The sequence below is a fragment of the Panulirus ornatus genome, chromosome 4, assembly GCF_036320965.1.
Source record: "Panulirus ornatus isolate Po-2019 chromosome 4, ASM3632096v1, whole genome shotgun sequence".
Lineage (NCBI taxonomy): Eukaryota > Metazoa > Arthropoda > Malacostraca > Decapoda > Palinuridae > Panulirus > Panulirus ornatus.
In genome coordinates this window covers 39,649,532-39,676,894 of record NC_092227.1, presented here as the reverse complement: position 1 = coordinate 39,676,894, position 27,363 = coordinate 39,649,532, and the positions used below count along the sequence as shown (strand labels likewise).

The 27,363-nt window shown below is 42.4% G+C and overlaps 1 protein-coding gene across 1 annotated transcript in view; it reads left to right on the top strand.

Annotated features, from left to right (window-relative positions):
• mei-9 (DNA repair endonuclease XPF mei-9) overlaps positions 1-27,363 on the top strand; it is a 739,294-nt gene that overhangs the window by 99,315 nt on the left and 612,616 nt on the right. The window contains exon 4 of the mRNA XM_071694005.1: positions 15,781-15,960. Within this exon, the coding sequence (XP_071550106.1) occupies positions 15,781-15,960 (180 nt within the window). The remainder of the gene's footprint in view (positions 1-15,780; positions 15,961-27,363) is intronic.

The window sequence follows — 27,363 nt, the reverse complement described above, 5'->3', positions numbered from 1 at the left end:
GTCAGAGGTGGAGGGAAGACGGAGAAGCAGAAGACCAAATTATAGTTCGAAGGATGGAATGGAAAAGATTTTGAGCGATTAGGGCCTGAACATGCAGGAAGGTGAAAGGCGTGCAAGGGATAAAGTGAATTGGAACGATGTGGTATACTGAGGTCGACGTGCTGTCAATGGATTGAACCAGGGCATATGAAGTGTCTGGGGTAAATCATGGAAAGGTCTGTGGGGCCTGGATGTGGAGAGGTCCACCACCGATTTTCCGGCACTCTTGGTTCCAAAGCCTGCCGGATTAACCATTTTGCCAGACCAACCGTTGTCACATAATGTTGATTCATCAACACACTTCTAAACCACTAATTATACATCTCCCATGTGTGTAACATATACCTTGGACTGCTAGAAATTTAAATTAAACAAATGTTAAATGTTTGGGCACCCTAAGATGGTAAGTGTGTTCTAAGATTGTTTAAATCCTGTAGGGTCTTCTTCGTCTTCTGTTGTTAGTGTTTTCCTAGGTGTGCATTGCCAGAATGATGCAGTTTTGTCTGCATTATACACCTGCTCAGGACTAAGGTGCTCATCAGCTAAGAGTTTCACAAAGTTGTCTGCATACTTCGGCAGCTCCTTCGTGGTTTGCAGACTGCTTTTCTATGCACACTTCATTCATGGAAATTCCATGACGCTTCTTGAATCTTTGAAGCCATCCTTCACTATAGTCACAGTCATGTTGTAATTTAAGTTCTTTATGGAACTTATCCTGGTCCATTATCTTGCTGCCTGACAAATCAACTCCATCATTCTGACGCTGTTGAAACCATTCCATCATCTCTCGATCGTGCTCAGTACTCTTACCATCGTTCATAGTTTTTCTAATTGTCATTTGCTTCTTGGAATTGCTGTCTGCATAGAATTTCAAAATTTTCTACCTTTGCTTCTTTATATCATAAACAGTTGATGACCCAATACTGTATATGTCACACAGCTTATGCACCAAAACACCATGGTCCATTTTTTTTAACAGTTCTACTTTATCTTGGATCGATATGGTCTGGTGTTTACGTTTGACACCAAGACTGGCACTCTCATATGTCTTAGAAACCATAGCTAGGGTTAGATTTAAGCAAAATAAGCTATGAATCTCACAGATTTGCGGTAGCACCACTGAGTGCAGTGTAAAGGATGTAGATAAGAGTGCCCTACACAAAACGCTGTCTGAGGCTGCCCAGTAAACTAGTTTGGTGGCCAGGGTAACTTCAAGTTCCCTCACAAAATTTTGTCAAGATTAAAGGAGGTGCTGAGCCATCAGTTGCCAGAAATTCGGTGGTTTTCCTGTATATATATATATATATATATATATATATATATATATATATATATATATATATATATATATATATATATTTTTTCAAACTATTCGCCATTTCCCGCATTAGCGAGGTAGCGTTAAGAACAGAGAACTGGGCCATTGAGGGAATATCCTCACCTGGCCCCCTTCCCTGTTCCTTCTTTTGAAAAATTAAAAAAAATTGAGAGGGGAGGATTTCCAGCCCCCCGCTCCCTCCCCTTTTAGTCGCCTTCTACGACACGCAGGGAATACGTGGGAAGTATTCGTTCTCCCCTATCCCCAGGGATAATATATATATATATATATATATATATATATATATATATATATATATATATATTATTTTTTATCATACTTTGTCGCTGTCTCCCGCGTTTGCGAGGTAGCGAGGTATAGTTGTGTTACTGGAGTGATAGTTTTCATACATGGTGTTTTGACAAGAAAATAGTGAAATTGGAGAAAAATGTAGCTTAGACATTGAAGCTTATTGATACAGTGGTTAAATTGATGAGAACTGCTATTGACGTTTGTGTAAATAAATTATACATTTCCTTTTTCCATAGCCAGAGGTTGAACCATTATGTGACATTCATTTTTTCATTCATTTCAAGCTAGAAGTTTCAGTTTTCTAAATTGTTTCTTACATTTTTCATATGTATATATATGTATGTGTGTGTGTGTGTGTATATGTGCGTATGTATGTGTATGTGTGTGTATGTGTGTATGTATATATATATGTATATTATCCCTGGGGATAGGGGTGAAAGAATACTTCCCACGTATTCCTCGCGTGTCGTAGAAAGCGACTAGAGGGGACGAGAGCGGGGGGCCAGAAATCCTCCCCTCCTTGTATTAACTTTCTAAAATGGGAAACAGAAGGAGTCACGCGGGGAGTGCTCATCCTCCTCGAAGGCTCAGAGTGGGGTGCCTAAATGTGTGTGGATGTAACCAAGATGTGAAAATATATATATATATATATATATATATATATATATATATATATATATATATATATATATATATATATATATTTTTTTTTTTTTTTTTTTTTTTATACTTTGTCGCTGTCTCCCGCGTTTGCGAGGTAGTGCAAGGAAACAGACGAAAGAAATGGCCCAACCCCCCCCCATACACATGTATATACATACGTCCACACACGCAAATATACATACCTACACAGCTTTCCATGGTTTACTCCAGACGCTTCACATGCCTTGATTCAATCCACTGACAGCACGTCAGCCCCGGTATACCACATCGCTCCAATTCACTCTATTCCTTGCCCTCCTTTCACCCTCCTGCATGTTCAGGCCCTGATCACACAAAATCTTTTTCACTCCATCTTTCCACCTCCAATTTGGTCTCCCTCTTCTCCTTGTTCCTTCCACCTCTGACACATATATCCTCTTGGTCAATCTTTCCTCACTCATTCTCTCCATGTGCCCAAACCACTTCAAAACACCCTCTTCTGCTCTCTCAACCACGCTCTTTCTATTTCCACACATCTCTCTTACCCTTACGTTACTCACTCGATCAAACCACCTCACACCACACATTGTCCTCAAACATCTCATTTCCAGCACATCCATCCTCCTGCGCACAACTCTATCCATAGCCCACGCCTCGCAACCATACAACATTGTTGGAACCACTATTCCTTCAAACATACCCATTTTTGCTTTCCGAGATAATGTTCTCGACTTCCACACATTCTTCAAGGCCCCCAGAATTTTCGCCCACTCCCCCACCCTATGATCCACTTCCGCTTCCATGGTTCCATCCGCTGCCAGATCCACTCCCAGATATCTAAAACACTTCACTTCCTCCAGTTTTTCTCCATTCAAACTCACCTCCCAATTGACTTGACCCTCAACCCTACTGTACCTAATAACCTTGCTCTTATTCACATTTACTCTTAACTTTCTTCTTCCACACACTTTACCAAACTCAGTCACCAGCTTCTGCAGTTTCACACATGAATCAGCCACCAGCGCTGTGTCATCAGCGAACAACATCTGACTCACTTCCCAAGGTCTCTCATCCCCATATATATATATATATATATATATATATATATATATATATATATATATATATATATATATATATTTATTTATTTATTTATTTATTTTTATTTTGCTTTGTCGCTGTCTCCTGTGTTAGCGAGGTAGCGCAAGGAAACAGACAAAAGAATGGCCCAACCCACCCACATGCACATGAATATATATACATACACATCCACACACGCAAATATACATACCTATACATCTCAATGTACACATATATATACACACACAGACTTATACATATATACACATGTACATAATTCATACTGTCTGCCCTTATTTGTTCCCGTCACCACCTCGCCACACATGGAATAACAACCCCCTCCCCCCCTCATGTGTGCGAGGTAGCGCTAGGAAAGACACCAAAGGCCCCATTCGTTCATACTCAGTCTCTAGCTGTCGTGTGATAATGCACTGAAACCACAGCTCCCATTCCACATCCAGGCCCCACACACTTTCCATGGTTTACCCCAGACACTTCACATGCCCTGGTTCAATCCATTGACAGCACGTCGACCCCGGTATACCACATCGTTCAAATTCACTCTATTCCTTGCATGCCTTTCACCCTCCTGCATGTTCAGGCCCTGATCACTCGAAATCTTTTTCACTCCATCTTTCCACCTCCAATTTGGTCTCCCACTTCTCCTCGTTCCCTCCACCTCTGACACATATATCCTCTTGGTCAATCTTTCCCCACTCATTCTCTCCATGTGACCAAACCATTTCAAAACACCCTCTTCTGCTCTCTCAACCACACTCTTTTTACTTCCACACATCTCTCTCACCCTTACATTACTTACTCGATCAAACCACCTCACACCACATATTGTCCTCAAACATCTCATTTCCAGCACATCCATCCTCCTGCGCACAACTCTATCCATAGCCCACGCCTCGCAACCATACAACATTGTTGGAACCACTATTCCTTCAAACATACCCATTTTTGCTTTCCGAGATAATGTTCTCGACTTCCACACATTCTTCAAGGCCCCCAGAATTTTCGCCCCCTCCCCCACCCTATGATCCACTTCCGCTTCCATGGTTCCATCCGCTGCCAGATCCACTCCCAGATATCTAAAACACTTCACTTCCTCCAGTTTTTCTCCATTCAAACTCACCTCCCAATTGACTTGACCCTCAACCCTACTGTACCTAATAACCTTGCTCTTATTCACATTTACTCTTAACTTTCATCTTCCACACACTTTAACAAACTCAGTCACCAGCTTCTGCAGTTTCTCACATGAATCAGCCACCAGCGCTGTATGATCAGCGAACAACGACTGACTCACTTCCCAAGCTCTCTCATCCCCAACAAACTTCATACTTGCCCCTCTTTCCAAAACTCTTGCATTTACCTCCCTAACAACCCCATCCATAAACAAATTAAACAACCATGGAGACATCACACACCCCTGCCGCAAACCTACATTCACTGAGAACCAATCACTTTCCTCTCTTCATACACATACACATGCCTTACATCCTCGATAAAAACTTTTCACTGCTTCTAACAACTTGCCTCCCACACCATATATTCTTAATACCTTCCACAGAGCATCTCTATCAACTCTATCATATGCCTTCTCCAGATCCATAAATGCTACATACAAATCCATATGCTTTTCTAAGTATTTCTCACATACATTCTTCAAAGCAAACACCTGATCCACACATCCTCTACCACCTCTGAAACCACACTGCTCTTCCCCAATCTGATGCTCTGTACATGCCTTCACCCTCTCAATCAATACCCTCCCATATAATTTACCAGGAATACTCAACAAACTTATACCTCTGTAATTTGAGCACTCACTCTTATCCCCTTTGCCTTTGTACAATGGCACTATGCACGCATTCCGCCAATCCTCAGGCACCTCACCATGAGTCATACATACATTAAATAACCTTACCAACCAGTCAACAATACAGTCACCCCCTTTTTTAATAAATTCCACTGCAATACCATCCAAACCTGCTGCCTTGCCGGCTTTCATCTTCCGCAAAGCTTTCACTACCTCTTCTCTGTTTACCAAATCATTTTCCCTAACCCTCTCACTTTGCACACCACCTCGACCAAAACACCCTATATCTGCCACTCTATCATCAAACACATTCAACAAACCTTCAAAATACTCACTCCATCTCCTTCTCACATCACCACTACTTGTTATCACCTCCCCTTTTGCGCCCTTCACTGAAGTTCCCATTTGCTCCCTTGTCTTACGCACTTTATTTACCTCCTTCCAGAACATCTTTTTATTCTCCCTAAAATTTAATGATACTCTCTCACCCCAACTCTCATTTGCCCTTTTTTTCACCTCTTGCACCTTTCTCTTGACCTCCTGTCTCTTTCTTTTATACATCTCCCACTCAATTGCATTTTTTCCCTGCAAAAATCGTCCAAATGCCTCTCTCTTCTCTTTCACTAATACTCTTACTTCTTCATCCCACCACTCACTACCCTTTCTAATCAACCCACCTCCCACTCTTCTCATGCCACAAGCATCTTTTGCGCAATCCATCACTGATTCCCTAAATACATCCCATTCCTCCCCCACTCCCCTTGCTTCCATTGTTCTCACCTTTTTCCATTCTGTACTCAGTCTCTCCTGGTACTTCCTCACACAGGTCTCCTTCTCAAGCTCACTTACTCTCACCACCCTCTTCACCCCAACATTCACTCTTCTTTTCTGAAAACCCATACAAATCTTCACCTTAGCCTCCACAAGATAATGATCAGACATCCCTCCAGTTGCACCTCTCAGCACATTAACATCCAAAAGTATCTCTTTCACACGCCTGTCAATTAACACGTAATCCAATAACGCTCTCTGGCCATCTCTCCTACTTACATAAGTATACTTATGTATATCTCGCTTTTTAAACCAGGTATTCCCAATCATCAGTCCTTTTTCAGCACATAAATCTACAAGCTCTTCACCATTTCCATTTACAACACTGAACACCCCATGTAAACCAATTATTCCCTCAACTGCCACATTACTCACCTTTGCATTCAAATCACCCATCACTATAACCCGGTCTCGTGCATCAAAACCACTAACACACTCATTCAGCTGCTCCCAAAACACTTGCCTCTCTTGATCTTTCTTCTCATGCCCAGGTGCATATGCACCAATAATCACCCACCTCTCTCCATCAACTTTCAGTTTTACCCATATTAATTGAGAATTTACTTTCTTACACTCTATCACATACTCCCACAATTCCTGTTTCAGGAGTATTGCTACTCCTTCCCTTGCTCTTGTCCTCTCACTAACCCCTGACTTTACTCCCCAGACATTCCCAAACCACTCTTCCCCTTTACCCTTGAGCTTCGTTTCACTCAGAGCCAAAACATCCAGGTTCCTTTCCTCAAACATACTACCTATCTCTCCTTTTTTTACATCTTGGTTACATCCACACACATTTAGGCACCCCACTCTGAGCCTTCGAGGAGGATGAGCATTCCCCGCGTGACTCCTTCTTCTGTTTCCCATTTTAGAAAGTTAATACAAGGAGGGGAGGATTTCTGGCACCCCGCTCCCGTCCCCTCTAGTCGCTTTCTACGACACGCGAGGAATACGTGGGAAGTATTCTTTCACCCCTATCCCCAGGGATAATATACATATATATATACATATACACATACACACACATACACATACATACGCACAGATACACACACACACACACATACATATATATACATATGAAAAATGTAAGAAACAATTTAGAAAACTGAAACTTCTAGCTTGAAATGAATGAAAAAAAATGAATGTCACATAATGGTTCAACCTCTGGCTATGGAAAAAAGGAAATGTATAATTTATTTACACAAATGTCAATAGCAGTTCTCATCAATTTAACCACTGTATCAATAAGCTTCAATGTCTAAGCTACATTTTTTCCAATTTCACTATTTTCCTTCACATTTTCAATTGTGTCTGAAGGTTCTACTTCAAGAGTGATTGTTTTTCCAGTGAGGGTCTTCACATCTTGGTTACATCCACACACATTTAGGCACCCCACTCTGAGCCTTCGAGGAGGATGCTTTACTTGTGGTGCTGACCTCCCTGGGTACCAGATGGTCGAAGTCGGGTCGACCAACGAAGAGCCCTATGCCGCCCACGTACGCCAGGTGAAATCCAATCATCGTACTGGAGGCTACTTCAGCCATGGAATCAGCCTTGAGTTTCAGAGCCTCCCACTCCCGCACGACGGAGCCTACGTTGTCGAAGATCCAGCGGGAAGCCTGGCGGTTCACTTGCTTTTCGTACATGTTGCAGAAGGAGGCGCAGGAGCCGACCTCCCCATCGTGTGGGTGCAGCTGCAGGCAGCTCTCGGTGTAGCCACTCACGTGGTCCGTGATAATATACTTGTCGTAGCAGGTCACGCCCGTCCACTCGAAGGCCAGGCAAGCATATATATATATATATATATATATATATATATATATATATATATATCCTCACATGAATCAGCCACCAGCGCTGCATCATCAGCGAACAACAACTGACTCCCTTCCCAAGCTTTCTCATACACAACAGACTGCATACTTGTTCCTGTTTCCAAAACTCTTGCATTCACCTCCCTAACAACCCCATCCATAAACAAATTAAACAACCATGGAGACATCACACACCCCTGCCGCAAACCTACATTCACCGAGAACCAATCACTTTCCTCGCTTCCTACACGTACACATGCCTTACATCCTCGATAAAAACTTTTCACTGCTTCTAAAAACTTGCCTCCCACACCATATATTCTTAATACCTTCCACAGAACATCTCTATCTACTCTATCATATGCCTTCTCCAGATCCAAAAATGCTATGTACAAATCCATTTGCTTTTCTAAGTATTTCTCACATCCATTCTTCAAAGCAAACACCTGATCCACACATCCTCTACCTTTTCTGAAACCACACTGCTCTTCCCCAATCTGATGCTCTGTACATGCCTTCACCCTCTCAATCAATACCTTCCCATATAATTTACCAGGAATACTCAACAAACTTATACCTCTGTAATTTGAGCACTCACTCTTATCCCCTTTGCCTTTGTACAGTGGCACTATGCAAGCATTCTGCTAATCCTCAGGCACCTCACCATGAATCATACATACATTAAATAACCTTACCAACCAATCAACAATACAGTCACCCCCTTTTTTAATAAATTCCACTGCAATACCATCCAAACCTGCTGTCTTGCCGACTTTCATCTTCCGCAAAGCTTTTACTACCTCTTCTCTGTTTACCAAATCATTTTCCCTAACCCTCTCACTTTGCACACCACCTCGACCAAAACACCCTACATCTACCACTCTATCATCAAACACATTCAACAAAACTTCAAAATACTCACTCCATCTCCTTCTCACATCACCACTACTTGTTATCGCCTCCCCATTAGTCCCCTACACTAAAGTTGCCATTTGCTCCCTTGTCTTATGCACTTCATTTACCTCCTTCCAAAACATCTTTTTATTCTCCCTAAAATTTAATGATAATCTCTCACCCCAACTCTCATTTGCCCTCTTTTTCACCTCTTGCACCTTTCTCTTGACCTCCTGTCTCTATCTTTTATACCTCTCCCACTCATTTGCATTTTTTCCCTGCAAAAATCGTCCAAATGCCTCTCTCCTCTCTTTCGCTAATAATCTTACTTCTTCATCCCACCACTCACTACCCTTTCTAATCAATCCACCTCCCACGCTTCTCATGCCACAAGCATCTTTTGCGCATGCCATCACTGCTTCCCTAAATACGTCCCATTGCTCCCCCACTCCCCTTACCTCCTTTGTTCTCACCTTTTTCCATTCTGTACTCAGTCTCTCCTGGTACTTCCTCACACAAGTCTCCTTCCCAAGCTCACTTACTCTCACCACTCTCTTCACCCCAACATTCTCTCTTCTTTTCTGAAAACCCCTACAAATCTTGACCTTCGCCTCCACAAGATAATGATCAGACATCCCTCCAGTTGCACCTCTCACCACAGTAACATACAAAAGTCTCTCTTTCGCTGCACCTATTAATTAACACGTAATCTGATAACACTCTTTGGCCATCTGTCCTACTTACATACATCTACTTATGTATATCTCGCTTTTTAAACCAGGTATTCCCAATCACCAGTCCTTTTTCAGCAGAGAAATCTACAAGCTCTTCGCCATTTCCATTTACAACACTGAACACCCCATGTATACCAATTATTCCCTCAACTGCCACATTACTCACCTTTGCATTCAAATCACCCATCAATATAACCTGGTCTTGTGCATCAAAACCACTAACACACTCATTCAGCTGCTCCCAAAACATTGCCTCTCATGATCTTTCTTCTCATGCCCAGGTGCATATGCACCAATAATCACCCATCTCTCTCCATCATCTTTCAGTTTTATCCATATCAATCTAGAATTTACTTTCTTACACTCTTTCACATACTCCTTCCCTTGCTCTTGTCCTCTCACTAACCCCTGACTTTACTCCCAAGACATTCCCAAACCACTCTTCTCCTTTACCCTTGAGGTTTGTTTCACTCAGAGCCAAAAGATCCAGGTTCCTTTCCTCAAACATACTACCTATCTCTCCTTTTTTCTCATCTTGATTACATCCACACACATTTAGACACCCCAATCTGAGCCTTCGAGGAGGATGGGCACTCCTCGCGTGACTCCTTCTGTTTCCCATTTTAGAAAGTCAAAATACAAGGAGGGGAGGGTATCTGGCCCCCCGCTCCCGTCCTCTTTAGTCGCCTTCTATGACACGTGAGGCATGCGTGGGAAGTATTTTTTCTCCTCTATCCCCAGGGATAGGGGTTATATACGCGCACAGACATATACATATATACACATGTACATAATTCATACTTTTTTTTTTTTTTGCTTTGTCGCTGTCTCCCGCGTTTGCGAGGTAGCGCAAGGAAACAGACGAAAGAAATGGCCCAACCCACCCCCATACACATGTATATACATACGTCCACACACGCAAATATACATACCTACACAGCTTTCCATGGTTTACCCCAGACGCTTCACATGCCCTGATTCAATCCACTGACAGCACGTCAGCCCCGGTATACCACATCGCTCCAATTCACTCTGTTCCTTGCCCTCCTTTCACCCTCCTGCATGTTCAGGCCCTGATCACACAAAATCTTTTTCACTCCATCCTTCCACCTCCAATTTGGTCTCCCTCTTCTCCTCGTTCCCTCCACCTCCGACACATATATCCTCTTGGTCAATCTTTCCTCACTCATTCTCTCCATGTGACCAAACCATTTCAAAACACCCTCTTCTGCTCTCTCAACCACGCTCTTTTTATTTCCACACATCTCTCTTACCCTTACGTTACTTACTCGATCAAACCACCTCACACCACACATTGTCCTCAAACATCTCCTTTCCAGCACATCCATCCTCCTGCGCACAACTCTATCCATAGCCCACGCCTCGCAACCATACAATATTGTTGGAACCACTATTCCTTCAAACATACCCATTTTTGCTTTCCGAGATAATGTTCTCGACTTCCACACATTCTTCAAGGCTCCCAGAATTTTCGCCCCCTCCCCCATCCTATGATCCACTTCCGCTTCCATGGTTCCATCGCCTGCCAGATCCACTCCCAGATATCTAAAACACTTTACTTCCTCCAGTTTTTCTCCATTCAAACTCACCTCCCAGTTGACTTGACCCTCAACCCTACTGTACCTAATAACCTTGCTCTTATTCACATTTACTCTTAACTTTCTTCTTTCACACACTTTACCAAACTCAGTCACCAGCTTCTGCAGTTTCTCACATGAATCAGCCACCAGCGCTGTATCATCAGCGAACAACAACTGACTCACTTCCCAAGCTCTCTCATCCCGAACAGACTTCATACTTGCCCCTCTTTCCAAAACTCTTGCATTTACCTCCCTAACAACCCCATCCATAAACAAATTAAACAACCATGGAGACATCACACACCCCTGCCGCAAACCTACATTCACTGAGAACCAATCACTTTCCTCTCTTCCTACACGTACACAAGCCTTACATCCTCGATAAAAACTTTTCACTGCTTCTAACAACTTGCCTCCCACACCATATATTCTTAATACCTTCCACAGAGCATCTCTATCAACTCTATCATATGCCTTCTCCAGATCCATAAATGCTACATACAAATCCATTTGCTTTTCTAAGTATTTCTCACATACATTCTTCAAAGCAAACACCTGATCCACACATCCTCTACCACTTCTGAAACCACACTGCTCTTCCCCAATCTGATGCTCTGTACCTGCCTTCACCCTCTCAATCAATACCCTCCCATATAATTTACCAGGAATACTCAACAAACTTATACCTCTGTAATTTAAGCACTCACTCTTATCCCCTTTGCCTTTGTACAATGGCACTATGCACGCATTCTGCCAATCCTCAGGCACCTCACCATGAGTCATACATACATTAAATAACCTTACCAACCAGTCAACAATACAGTCACCCCCTTTTTTAATAAATTCCACTGCAATACCATCCAAACCTGCTGCCTTGCCGGCTTTCATCTTCCGCTAAGCTTTTACTACCTCTTCTCTGTTTACCAACTCATTTTCCCTAACCCTCTCACTTTGCACACCACCTCGACCAAAACACCCTATATCTGCCACTCTATCATCAAACACATTCAACAAACCTTCAAAATACTCACTCCATCTCCTTCTCACATCACCACTACTTGTTATCACCTCCCCATTTGCGCCCTTCACTGAAGTTCCCATTTGCTCCCTAGTCTTACGCACTTTATTTACCTCCTTCCAGAATATCTGCCTTTATTCATTCTCATCGCCACCCTGCCATACATGAAATAAATACCCCCTTCCCCCGCATTTGCACGAGGTAGCAGTAGGAAAAGACAACAAAGGCCACATTTGTTGACACTCAGTCTCTAGCTGTCATGTATAATGCACCAAAACCACAGCTTCCTTTCCACATCCAGGCCCCAAAGAACTTTCCATGGTTTACCCTAGACGCTTCACATGCCCTGGTTCAATCCATTGACAGCACGTCGACCCCGGTATACCACATCGTTCCAATTCACTCTATTCCTTGCACGCCTTTTACCATCCTGCATGTTTAGGCCCCGATCACTCAAAATCTTTTTCACTCCAACTTTCCATCTCCAATTTTGTCTCCTACTTCTCCTCATTCCCTCCACCTCTGACACAAATATCCTCTTTATCAATCTATCCTCACTCATTCTCTCCATGTGACCAAACCATTTCAAAACACCCTCTTCTGCTCTCTCAACCACACTCTTTTTATTACCACACATCTCTCTTACCCTATTATTACTTACTCGATCAAACCACCTCACACCACATATTGTCCTCAAACATCTCATTGCCAGCACATCGACCCTCCTCCGCACAACTCTATCTGTAGCCCACACCTCGCAACCATATAACATTTTTGGAACCACTTTTCCTTCAAGCATACACAGTTTTGCTTTCCGAGATAATGTTCTCGACTTCCACACATTCTTCAATGCTCCCAGAACTTTCGCCCCCTCCCCCACCCTATGATTCACTTCCGCTTCCATGGGTCCATCCACTGCCAAATCCACTCCCAGGTACCTAAAACACTTTTCTTCTCCAGTTTCTCTCCATTCAAACTTACCTCCCAATTGACTTGTCACTCTACCCTACTGTACCTAATAACCTTGCTCTTATTCACATTTACTCTCAGCTTTGTTCTTTCACACACTTTACCAAACTCAGTCACCAGCTTCTGCAGTTTGTCACCTGAATCAGCCACCAGCGCTGTATCATCAGTGAACAACAACTGACTCACTTCCCAAGCTCTCTCATCCACAACAGACTTCATACTTGCCCCTCTTTCCAAAACTCTTGCATTCACCTCCCTAACAACCCCATTCACAAACAAATTAAACAACCATGGAGACATCACACATCCTTGCCGCAAACCAACATTCATTGAGAACCAATCTTTTTCCTCTCTTCCTACCTGTACATATGCCTTACATCCTCAATAAAAGCTTTTCACTCCTTCTAACAACTTGCCTTCCACACCATATATTCTTAATACCTTCCACATAGCATCTCTATCAACTCTATTATCATATACCTTCTCCAGATCCATAAATGCTATATATATATATATATATATATATATATATATATATATATATATATATATATATATATATATATATATTATCCCTGGGGATAGGGGAGAAAGAATACTTCCCACGTATTCCCTGCGTGTCGTAGAAGGCAACTAAAAGGGAAGGGAGCGGGGGGCTGGAAATCCTCCCCTCTCGTTTTTTTATTTTTCCAAAGAAGGAACAGAGAAGGGGGCCAGATGAGGATATTCCCTAAAAGGCCCAGTCCTCTGTTCTTAACGCTACCTCGCTAACGCGGGAAATGGCGAATAGTATGAAAGAAAGAAAAGATATATATATATATATTTTTTTTTTTTTCTTTTTTTTTGCTTTGTCGCTGTCTCCCGCGTTTGCGAGGTAGCACAAGGAAACAGACGAAAGAAGAAATGGCCCAACCCACCCCCATACACATGCCTTGATTCAATCCACTGACAGCACGTCAACCCGGTATACCACATCGCTCCAAATCACTCTATTCTTTGCCCTCCTTTCACCCTCCTGCATGTTCAGGCCCCGATCACACAAAATCTTTTTCACTCCATCTTTCCACCTCCAAGTTGGTCTCCCTCTTCTCCTCGTTCCCTCCACCTCCGACACATATATCCTCTTGGTCAATCTTTCCTCACTCATTCTCTCCATGTGACCAAACCATTTCAAAACACCCTCTTCTGCTCTCTCAACCACGCTCTTTTTATTTCCACACATCTCTCTTACCCTTACGTTACTTACTCGATCAAACCACCTCACACCACACATTGTCCTCAGACATCTCATTTCCAGCACATCCATCCTCCTGCACACAACTCTATCCATAGTCCACGCCTTGCAACCATACAACATTGTTGGAACCACTATTCCTTCAAACATACCCATTTTTGCTTTCCGAGATAATGTTCTCGACTTCCACACATTCTTCAAGGCTCCCAGAATTTTCGCCCCCTCCTACACCCTATGATCCACTTCCACTTCCATGGTTCCATCCGCTACCAGATCCACTCCCAGATATCTAAAACACTTCACTTCCTCCAGTTTTTCTCCATTCAAACTCACCTCCCAATTGAATTGACCCTCAACCCTACTGTACCTAATAACCTTGCTCTTATTCACATTTACTCTTAACTTTCTTCTTTCACACACTTTACCAAACTCAGTCACCAGCTTCTGCAGTTTCTCACATGAATCAGCCACCAGCGCTGTATCATCAGCGAACAACAACTGACTCACTTCCCAAGCTCTCTCATCCCCAACAGACTTCATACTTGCCCCTCTTTCCAAAACTCTTGCATTCACCTCCCTAACAACCCAATCCATAAACAAATTAAACAACCATGGAGACATCACACACCCCTGCCGCAAACCTACATTCACTGAGAACCAATATATATATATACAAATGTTTAAAAGAAAGAGGCAGGAGGTCAAGAGAAAGGTGCAAGAGGTGAAAAAGAGGGCAAATGAGAGATGGGGTAAGAGAGTATCATTAAATTCTAGGGAGAATAAAAAGATGTTTTGGAAGAAGGTAAATAAAGTGCGTAAGACAAGGGAACAAATGGGAACATCAGTGAAGGGGGCTAATGGGGAGGTGATAACAAGGAATGGTGATGTGAGAAGGAGATAGAGTGAGTATTTTGAAGGCTTGTTGAATGTGTTTGATGATAGAGTAGCAGATATAGGGTGTCATGGTTGAGGTGGTGTGCAGAGTGAGAGGGTTAGGGAAAATGATTTGATAAACAGAGAAGAGGTAGTAAAAGCTTTGCGGAAGATGAAAGCCGGGTTGTTGAATGTGTTTGATGATTGGGTAGCAGATATAGGGTGTCTTGGTTGAGGTGGTGTGCAGAGTGAGAGGGTTAGGGAAAATGATTTGATAAACAGAGAAGAGGTAGTAAAAGCTTTGCGGAAGATGAAAGCCGGAAAGTCAGTGGGTTTGGATGGTACTGTATTTTTATGTCTGCTGATATGATACAATGTGATAGATTGAAGTGAGGGCATTATGGAGATTGTTTAACATGTATCTTTTTTTCAGTACCTTTTTTTATTGGTTGTTATATCTTCTGTCAGCTTTTTCCTGCACGTAAGTAATTTATGTGCTAGATTTTTTTTAGTTACATTTTTGTTGATTTTTGATACTGTGAATGCACTGAGTTTGTAAATTTTTGCTCTGCTTACTCTCTTTTCATCAGGGGACTGGGACTTGAAAGGATCTTGGAGAATTTAATCATTACGTACAATGATGCTGGTAATTTAGTTATTGTGATAGGAACAACATCAAATGAAGAAGAGTATGTATTATCCCAGTTAGAAGGTCGAGGAGTTTCTCCACTACCACGATGTGTTACTGCAGACTGTTCTGTCACAGAGAGGTTAGTTCTGTATTGATAATTTTACATGCATGGAATATTGATATGTGATTCAATATCCATAACACCAGAAATCAGTCTTATAAACCTGAAAAGTTGCACTGTATGAATGACATTATTTCTTTTTCGTGAATTACCAGATGATTAGACCTCAGTTGGAATGAATACCGTATACAGGATTTAGAATATTTTCTGTGTCTCATTTTATTTACTGTTTTTACATGTGAAACATACATTGTATTTGGTAGGTAAATTTGTGACACTTCAAAATAGACAATTGGTAACATCTGTCCACCATTAGAAAGACTGGTAGTACTGTAGATTCGAAAAGCAGTACATCCAGTGCTTGAATTGTAAGATTTGAACAAGGAGGATGGTAGTAAGTGCAGGTTGAAATGAGGGTTCAGAGGTATCCATCTCCTTTGAAATCTGTAAAGAAAGTATGTCACTGCATAATGCCACTTTAGGTTGATTTAAAGCATATTTTATTTACTTAAAAAGGGATGTAGTTATTTGATTCTGAGTTAGTTATTTAGATTGGGAAGAGAATGATAATTTGATTTTGGCTTAATGTGTTTGGTGCTATTCCCTCTCAGTCTGAGCCCTTCGTACAGCATTTAGCTTTGATTCTCTGAATTACAGTAATGATCCTGATGGATTAATTTATGTGCAGGCTGCTCTAGTGACATGTTATGTCAGGTTTTGTAGGAAGGTTTTCTTTGGTCGGATTGAAAAAGAAAGTTAGGAAACAATGAAATCAAAAGTATGTATTTTATCCCTGATGTACAGGGGAAAGAATTCTGTTTCAGTATTCCCTGCATGTTGTAGAAGACAATTAACGGGGTTGGGGGCGGTGGTCTGGAATCCTTCTCTTTCTTGTATTTCAGTTTCTAAAAGAGGAAACAGAAGGAGCTAAGCAGGGAGGAATGCTCATCCTTCTTGAAGGCTCAGACTTGGGTGTTTGAATGTGTGTGGATGTAACTAAGATGAGAAGAGAGGAGAGATAGGTAGTATATTTGAGGAAAGAAACTTGGATGTTCTCGCTTTGAGTGACACAAAGCCCAAGGGTAAAGGGGAAGAATGGTTTGGAAATGTCTTAGGAGTAAAGTCAGGGGTTGGTGAGAGGACAAGAGCTAAGGAAGGATTAGCACTACCCCTTACCCAGGAATTGTAGGAGTGTGTTATAGAGTGTGAGGAAGTAAATTCTAGATTGATGTGGGTAAAACTGAAAGTTATTTGCGAGGAGAGTGGCTGAAGAATGGGAGGTACTTAGGGAATAGGTGATGGCATGTGTAAGATATGCATGTGGCATGAGAAAGGTAGGAGGTAGGCAGATTAGAAAGGGTAGTTATTGGTGGCATGAAGAGATAAAGTTGCTAGTGGAAGAGAAAAGAGAGGCATTTGGGCATTACTTATAGGGGAGGAGTGCTAATGATTGGGAGATATGTAAAAGAAAGCGGCAGGAAGTCGAGAGTAAGATGCAGGGATTGAAAAAGAGGGCAAATGAGAGTTGGGATGAGAGAGTATCATAAACTATAGGGAGAATGAAAAGATGTTTTGGAAGGAGGTAAATAATGTGCAAAAAAACATGAGAACAAATGAGAAAATCGGTGAAGGGGGCAAAAGGGGAAGTGATAGCAGATAGTAATGAACTTAGGAGGAGATGGTGTGAGTATTTTGAAGTAATATTAAATGTGTTTGATGATAGAGTGGCAAATGTAGAGTGTTTTGGTCAGGGTGGTATGCAAAGTATGAGAGCCATGGAAGGTGGTTTGGTGAAAAGAGAAGTGGTGAAAGCCTTGCGTAAGATGAAGAATGGCAAGGCAGCTGGAGTGGATGTTATTTGCAGTTCAGTTTATTAATGAAGGGGGTGACTGTGCTGTTGGTTGGTTGGTAAGGATATTCATTGTAGGTATGGATCGTGTTGAGGTGCCTGAGATTTGGCAGAATGCATTTAGTGTGTCAATGTATAAAGGCAAAGGGGATAAAGGTGAGTGTTCAAACTACAGGGGTATGTGTTTGTTGAGTATACCTGGTAAGTTGTATGGGAGGTTACTGATTAAGAAGGTGAAGGTATGTATATATCATCAGATTAGGGAGGGCCAGTGTGGTTTCAGAAGTTGTATAAGATGTGTGGATCAGGTTTTTGCTTTAAAGAATGTATGAGAGACATTTGAAAAACAGATGGATTTGTATATGGCATTTATAGACATGGAAAAGGTATATGATAAGAGTTGATACAGATGCTTTGTGGAAGGTCTTGAGAATATATGGTGTGGGAGGTAAGCCGCTAGAAGCAGAGAAGTTTTTATCAAGGGTGAAAGGCTAGTGTACGAGTAGGAAGAGAGGAGAGTGAATGGTTCCATGTGAAGATTGGTCTGTGGCAGGGTTGACTAATGTCACCATAGTTGTTTGATTTGCTTATGAATGGTGTGGGAAGGGAGGTCAGTACAAGAGTCTTGTAGCGAGGGGAGAGTGTGTGGTCAGTAGGGCATGGGAAGTTAGTAAATTTTCGTTGATCATACAGCACTGGTGGCTGATTTGAGTGAGAAACTGCAGAAGTAGGTGACTGAGTTTGGAAGAGCATGTGAAAGGAGAAAGTTTAGAGTGAATATGAATGAAAGCAAGGTTATTAGGTTCAGTAGAGTTGAGGGACAAGTTAGTTAGGATGTAAGTTTGAATGGAGAAGGACTGGAGGAAGTGAAGTTTTATAGATATATGGGAGTGGACATGGCAGCGAATGGAACCATGAAAGCAGAAGTGAGTCACAGCACAAGGGAGGGGGTGAAGGATCTGGGAGCACTAAAGAATGATTGGAAAGCAAGACGTTATTTGGGAGGGCTATAGATGGGGCTGTGTAGAAGGTGGATGTGCTGGAAATGAAATGCTTTAGGACAATATGTGGTGTGAGGTAGTTTAATCGAGTAAATAATGAAAGGGGAAGAGAGATGTATCGTAATAGAAAGAGTGTGGCAGAGGAAGCAGAAAAGGATGTGTTGAACTGGTTGGAACACATGAAAAAATGAGTGAGGAAAGGTTAACAAAGAGTTTATGTGTGTCAGAAGTGGAGGGAAAAGGGAGAACAGGGAGACCAAATTGAAGATGGAAGGATGAAGTGAAAAAGATTTTGAGTGATTGTGGCCTGAACATGCAGGAGGGTGAAAGGTGTGTGTGGAATAGAATGAATTGGAATAATGTGGTATACTGAGGTCATTGTGCTGTCAGTGGACTGAACCAGGGCATGTGAAATGTCCGAAATAAACAATGGAAAGGTCTGTAGAGCCTGGTTGTGGATAGGGATCCGTGGTTTTGGTGCCTTACACATGACAGCTCATCTATGGGTGTGAGTGGACATAGCCATTCTTCATATGTTTTCTGGCTCTCCCTGGCTGATGCATGGAGTGGCAATTGGGTGTGGGGGAGGAGAGGAGAATGCATATGTTCTTTATTTCTTTCATGCATTTGTGGTGTTTCCTCTAGGGTGGGTTGGCGTCAGGAATGGATGATGATGAGCAAGTATGAATATGTACATGTGTATATATGTATGCGTATTTGTAAGACAGGGGAGCAAATGGAAACTTCAGTGAAGGGCGCAAATGGGGAGGTGATAACAAGTAGTGATGATGTGAGAAGGAGATGGAGTGAGTATTTTGAAGGTTTGTTGAATGTGTTTGATGATAGAGTGGCAGATATAGGGTGTTTTGGTCAAGGTGGTGTGCAAAGTGAGAGGGTTAGGGAAAATGATTTGGTAAACAGAGAAGAGGTAGTAAAAGCTTTGTGGAAGATGAAAGCCGGCAAGGCAGCAGGTTTGGATGGTATTGCAGTGGAATTTATGAAAAAAGGGGGTGACTGTATTATTGACTGGTTGGTAAGGTTATTTAATGTATGTATGACTCATGGTGAGGTGCCTGAGGATTGGCGGAATGCGTGCATAGTGCCATTGTACAAAGGCAAAGGGGATAAGAGTGAGTGCTGAAATTTCAGAGGTATAAGTTTGTTGAGTATTCCTGGTAAATTATATGGGAGGGTATTGATTGAGAGGGTGAAGGCATTTACAGAACATCAGATTGGGGAAGAGCAGTGTGGTTTCTGAAGTGGTAGAGGATGTGTGGATCAGGTGTTTGCTTTGAAGAATGTATGTGAGAAATACTTAGAAAAGCAAATGGATTTGTATGTAGCATTTATGGATCTGGAGAAGGCATATGATAGAGTTGATAGAGATGCTCTGTGGAAGGTATTAAGAATATATGGTGTGGGAGGCAAGTCGTTAGAAGCAGTGAAAAGTTTTTATCGAGGATGTAAGGCATGTGTACGTGTAGGAAGAGAGGAAAGTGATTGGTTCTCAGTGAATGTAGGTTTGCGGCAGGGGTGTGTGATGTCTCCATGGCTGTTTAATTTGTTTATGGATGGGGTTGTTAGGGAGGTGAATGCAAGAGTTTTGGAAAGAGGGGCAAGTATGAAGTCTGTTGTGGATGAGAGAGCTTGGAAAGTGAGTCAGTTGTTGTTCGCTGATGATACAGCGCTGGTGGCTGATTCATGTGAGAAACTGCAGAAGCTGGTGACTGAGTTTGGTAAAGTGTGTGAAAGAAGAAAGTTAAGAGTAAATGTGAATAAGCAAGGTTATTAGGTACAGTAGGGTTGAGGGTCAAGTCAATTGGGAGGTAAGTTTGAATGGAGAAAAACTGGAGGAAGTAAAGTGTTTTAGATATCTGGGAGTGGATCTAGCAGCGGATGGAACCATGGAAGCGGAAGTGGATCATAGGGTGGGGGAGGGGGCGAAAATCCTGGGAGCCTTGAAGAATGTGTGGAAGTCAAGAACATTATCTCGGAAAGCAAAAATGGGTATGTTTGAAGGAATAGTGGTTCCAACAATGTTGTATGGTTGCGAGGCGTGGGCTATGGATAGAGTTGTGCGCAGGAGGGTGGATGTGCTGGAAATGAGATGTTTGAGGACAATGTGTGGTGTGAGGTGGTTTGATCGAGTAAGTAACATAAGGGTAAGAGAGATGTGTGGAAATAAAAAGAGCGTGGTTGAGAGAGCAGAAGAGGGTGTTTTAAAATGGTTTGGGCACATGGAGAGAATGAGTGAGGAAAGATTGACCAAGAGGATATATGTGTCAGAGGTGGAGGGAACGAGGAGAAGTGGGAGACCAAATTGGAGGTGGAAAGATGAGTGAAAAAGATTTTGTGTGATCGGGGCCTGAACATTCAGGAGGGTGAAAGGAAGGCAAGGAATAGAGTGAATTAGATCGATGTGGTATACTGGGGTTGACGTGCTGTCAGTGGATTGAATCAGGGCATGTGAAGCATCTGGGGTAAACCATGGAAAGCTGTGTAGGTATGTATATTTGCGTGTGTGGACGTGTATGTATATACATGTGTATGCGGGTGGGTTGGGCCATTTCTTTCATCTGTTTCCTTGTGCTACCTCGCAAACGCGGAAGACAGCGACAAAGCAAAAAAAAAAAAAAAAAAAAAAATTGTATGTATACGCATTTAATTTTTTTCACACATATTCGTCATATCTCGCATTAGCAAGGTAGCATTAAGAACAGAGGACTGAGTCTTACAGGAAATATCCATACTTGGCCCCCTTCTCTATTCCCACTTTTGGGAAATTAAAAATGGGTGGAGAGGATTTCCAGCCCCCTAGCAGATATACGGTATTTTGGTCGAGGTGGCTTGTGAAGTGAGAAGGTCAGGGAGAATCATTTGGTAAACAGAGAAGAGTTAGTGAAAGCTTTGCAGAAGATGGTATCCGGCAAGGTGGTGGGTTTAGATGATATTGTAGTAGAATTTCTTAAAAAAGGGAGTGAGTGTGTTGTTAACTGGTTGGTGAGGATATTCAGTGTATGTATGGTTCATGGTGAAGTGCATGAGGATTGGCAGAATGCATGCATAGTGCCATTGTACTAAGGCAAAGGGGGTAAAGGTGAGTGTTCAAATTACAGAGGTATAAGTTTGTTGAGTATTCCTGGTAAATTACTTGGGAGGGTATTGATTGAGAGGGTGAAGGCATTTACAGGGAATCAGAGTGGGGAAGAGCAGTGTGGTTTTAGAAGTGGTAGAGGATGTTTGGATCAGGTGCTTGCTTTGAAGAATGTATGTGAGAAATACTTAGAAAAGCAGATGGATTTGTATGTAGCATTTATGGATCTGGAGAAAGCATAGAGTTGATAGAGATGCTTTTTGAAAGGTATTAAGAGTATATGGTGTGGGAGGTAAGTTGCTAGAAGCAATGAAAAGTTTTTATCAAGGATGTAAGGCATGTGTCCGAGTAGGAAGAAAGAAAAGTGATTGATTCCCAGTGAATGTGGGTTTGCGGCAGGGGTGCGTGATTTCTCCATGGTTCTTTGATTTGTTTATGGATGGGTTTGTAAGGGAGGTGAGTGCAAGAGTTTTGGAGAGAGGGGCAAGTATGCAGTCTGTTGTGGATGAGATGGCTGGGAAGTGAGTCAGTTGTTGTTCGCTGATGATGCAGCGCTGGTGGCTGATTCGGGTGAGAAACTGCAGAAGCTGGTGACTGAGTTTGGTAAAGTGTGTGAAAGAAGAAAGCTGAGAGTAAATGTAAATAAGAGCAAGGTTATTAGGTTCAATAGAGTTGAGGGACAAGTTAATTGGGAGATAAATTTGAATAGAGAAAAACTGGAGGAAGTGAAGTGTGTTATATATCTGGGAGTGGATTTAGCAGCAGATGGAACCATGGAAGCAGAAGTGAGTCACAAGGTGGGGGAAGGGACGGAGGTTCTGGAAGCATGGAAGAATATGAGGAAGGTGAGAACGTTATCTCGGAGAACCAAAATGGGTATGTTTGAAGGAATAGTGGTTCCAACAATGTTATATGGTTGTGAGGAATGGGCTATAGATAGGGTTGTGCAGAGGAGGATGGATGGGGTGGAAATGAGATGTTTGAGGACATTGTGTTGTGTGAGGTGGTTTGATCGAGTAAGTAGTGAAAGGGTAAGAGAGTTGTGTGGTAATAAAAAAAGTGTGGTTGAGAGAGCAGAAGAGGGTGTATTGAAATGGTTTGATCACATAGAGAGAATGAGTGGGGAAAGACTGACAAAGAAAATATATTTGTCAGAGGTAGAGGGAACGAGGAGAAGCGGGAGACCAGATTGTAGGTGGAATGATGGAGTGAAAAAGATGTTGGGTGATCGGAGCCTGAACATACAGGAGGGTATAGGGCGTGCGAGGAATATTGGAAATTGGGACGATGTAGTATACAACGGACAACGTGCCATCAATGGATTCAACCTGGGCATATGAAGCATTAGGGGTGATAAGGAAGGTTTTCTGTTGCCTCTATGTGGAAAGGGAGTGGTGGTTTTGGTGCATTACATTTGACAGCTATAAGACTGAGTGTGAATGAATGTGGCCTTTGTTGTCTTTTCCTAGTGCTACCATGCTCCTGCGCAAGGGGAGTGGGATGCTCTTTCATGTGTGGTGGGGTGGCGACAGGAATGGATTAAGGCATTTATACATTTGTATATATGTATATTTTTGTGTACGTATATTTATGTATACGTTGAAATATATAGGTATGTATATGTGCTTGTGTGGGCGTTTATATATATATATATATATATATATATATATATAGGTACAGTAGGGTTGAGGGTCAAGTCAATTGGGAGGTGAGTTTGAATGGAGAAAAACTGGAGGAAGTGAAGTGTTTTAGATATCTGGGAGTGGATCTGGCAGCGGATGGAACCATGGAAGCGGAAGTGGATCATAGGGTGGGGGAGGGGCGAAAATTCTGGGAGCCTTGAAGAATGTGTGGAAGTCGAGAACATTATCTCGGAAAGCAAAAATGGGTATGTTTGAAGGAATAGTGGTTCCAACAATGTTGTATGGTTGTGAGGCGTGGACTATGGATAGAGTTGTGCGCAGGAGGATGGATGTGCTGGAAATGAGATGTTTGAGGACAATGTGTGTTGTGAGGTGGTTTGATCGAGTAAGTAACGTAAGGGTAAGAGAGATGTGTGGAAATAAAAAGAGCGTGGTTCAGAGAGCAGAAGAGGGTGTTTTGAAATGGTTTGGTCACATGGAGAGAATGAGTGAGGAAAGATTGACCAAGAGGATATACGTGTCAGAGGTGGAGGGAACGAGGAGAAGAGGGAGACCAAATTGGAGGTGGAAAGATGGAGTGAAAAAGATTTTGTGTGATCGGGGCCTCAACATGCAGGAGGGTGAAAGGAGGGCAAGGAATAGAGTGAATTGGAGCGATGTGGTATACCGGGGTTGACGTGCTGTCAGTGGATTGAATCAAGGCATGTGAAGCGTCTGGGGTAAACCATGGAAAGCTGTGTAGGTATGTATATTTGCGTGTGTGGACGTATATATATACATGTGTATGGGGGTGGGTTGGGCCATTTCTTTCGTCTGTTTCCTTGCGCTACCTCGCAAACGCAGGAGACAGCGACAAAGCAAAAAAAAAAAAAAAAAAAAAAAAAAAAAAAAAAAAAAAAATATATATATGTATATATATATATATATTTTTATTTATTTTGCTTTGTCGCTGTCTCCTGCATTTGCAAGGTAGCGCAAGGAAACAGACGAAAGAAATGGCCAAACCCACCCCCATACACATGTATATACATACACGTCCACACACGCAAATATACATACCTATACATCTCATTGTACACATATATATACACACACAGACACATACATATATACCCATGCACACAATTCACACTGTCTGCCTTTATTCATTCCCATCGCCACCTCGCCACACATGGAATACGATCCCCCCCCCCCATGTGTGCGAGGTAGTGCTAGGAAAAGACAACAAAGGCCCCATTCGTTCACACTCAGTCTCTAGTTGTCATGCAATAATGCCCGAAACCACAGCTCCCTTTCCACATCCAGGCCCCACACAACTTTCCATGGTTTACCCCAGATGCTTCACATGCCCTGATTCAATCCACTGACAGCACGTCAACCCCGGTATACCACATCGATCCAATTCACTCTATTCCTTGCACGCCTTTCACCCTCCTGCATGTTCAGGTCCCGATCACTCAAAATCTTTTTCACTCCATCTTTCCACCTCCAATTTGGTCTCCCACTTCTCCTCGTTCCCTCCACCTCTGACACATATATCCTCTTGGTCAATCTTTCCTCACTCATTCTCTCCATGTGCCCAAGCCATTTCAAAACACCCTCTTCTGCTTTCTCAACCAAGCTCATTTTATTTCCACACATCTCTCTTACCCTTACATTACTTACTCGATCAAACCACCTCACACCACACATTGTCCTCAAACATCTCATTTCCAGCACATCCATCCTCCTGCGTACAATTCTATCCATAGCCCACGCCTCGCAACCATACAACATTGTTGGAACCAATATTCCTTCAAACATACCCATTTTTGCTTTCCGAGATAATGTTCTCAACTTCCACACATTCTTCAAGGCTGCCAGGATTTTTGCCCCCTCCCCCACCCTATGATTCACTTCCGCTTCCATGGTTCCATCCGCTGCCAGATCCACTCCCAGATATCTAAAACACTTCACTTCCTCCAGTTTTTCTCCATTCAAACTCACCTCCCAATTGACTTGACCCTCAACCCTACTGTACCTAATAACCTTGTTCTTATTCACATTTACTCTTAACTTTCTTCTTTCACACACTTTACCAAACTCAGTCACCAGCTTCTGCAGTTTCTTACATGAATCAGCCACCAGCGCTGTATCATCAGCGAACAACAACTGACTCACTTCCCAAGCTCTCTCATCCACAACAGACTTCATACTTGCCCCTCTTTCCAAAACTCTTGCATTCACCTCCCTAACAACCCCATCCATAAACAAATTAAAGAACCATGGGGACATCACACACTCCTGCCACAAACCTACATTCACTGAGAACCAATCACTTTCCTCTCTTCCTACACGTACACATGCCTTACATCCTCGATAAAAACTTTTCACTGCTTCTAACAACTTGCCTCCCACACCATATATTCTTGATACCTTCCACAGAGCATCTCTATCAACTCTATCATATGCCTTCTCCAGATCCATAAATGCTACATACAAATCCATGTGCTTTTCTAAGTATTTCTCACATACATTCATCAAAGCAAACACCTGATCCACACATCCTCTACCACTTCTGAAACCACACTGCTCTTCCCCAATCTGATGCTCTGTACATTCCTTCACCCTCTCAATCAATACCCTCCCATATAATTTACCAGGAATACTCAACAAACTTATACCTCTGTAATTTGAGCACTCACTCTTATCCCCTTTGCCTTTGTACAATGGCACTATGCACACATTCCGCCAATCCTCAGGAACCTCACCATGAGTCATACATACATTAAATAACCTTACCAACCAGTCAACAATACAGTCACCCCCTTTTTTAATGGATTCCACTGCAATACCATCCAAACCTGCTGCCTTGTCAGCTTTCATCTTCCGCAAAGCTTTTACTACCTCTTCTCTGTTTACTAAATCATTTTCCCTAACTGTCTCACTTTGCACACCACCTCGACCAAAACACCCTATATCTGCCAGTCTATCATCAAACACATTCAACAACCCTCCAAAATACTCACTCCATCTCTTTCTCACATCACCACTACTTGTTATCACCTCCCCGTTAGCGCCCTACACTAAAGTTCCCATTTGCTCCCTTGTCTTACGCACTTTATTAACCTCCTTCCAGAACATCTTTTTATTCTCTCTAAAATTTAATGATACTCTCTCACCCCAACTCTCATTTGCCCTCTTTTTCACCTCTTGCACCTTTCTCTTGACCTCCTGTCTCTTTCTTTTATACATCTCCCACTCAATTGTATTTTTTCCCTGCAAAAATCGTCCAAATGCCTCTCTCTTCTCTTTCACTAATAATCTTACTTCTTCATCCCACCACTCACTACCCTTTCTAATCAACCCACCTCCCAAGCTTCTCATGCCACAAGCCTCTCTTGCGCACTCCATCACTGATTCCCTAAATACATCCCATTCCTCCCCCACTCCCCTTACTTCCATTGTTCTCACCTTTTTCCATTCTGTACTCAGTCTCTCCTGGTACTTCCTCACACAATTCTCCTTCCCAAGCTCACTTACCCTCACCACCCTCTTCACCCCAACATTCACTCTTCTTTTCTGAAAACCCATACAAATCTTCACCTTAGCCTCAACAAGATAATGATCAGACATCCCTCCAGTTGCACCTCTCACCACATTAACATCCAAAAGTCTCTTTTTCGCGCGCCTGTCAATTAACACGTAATCCAATAACGCTCTCTGGCCATTTCTCCTACTTACATATGTATACTTATGTATATCTCGCTTTTTAAACCAGGTATTCCCTATCACCAGTCCTTTTTCAGCACATAAATCTACAAGCTCATCACCATTTCCATTTACAACACTGAA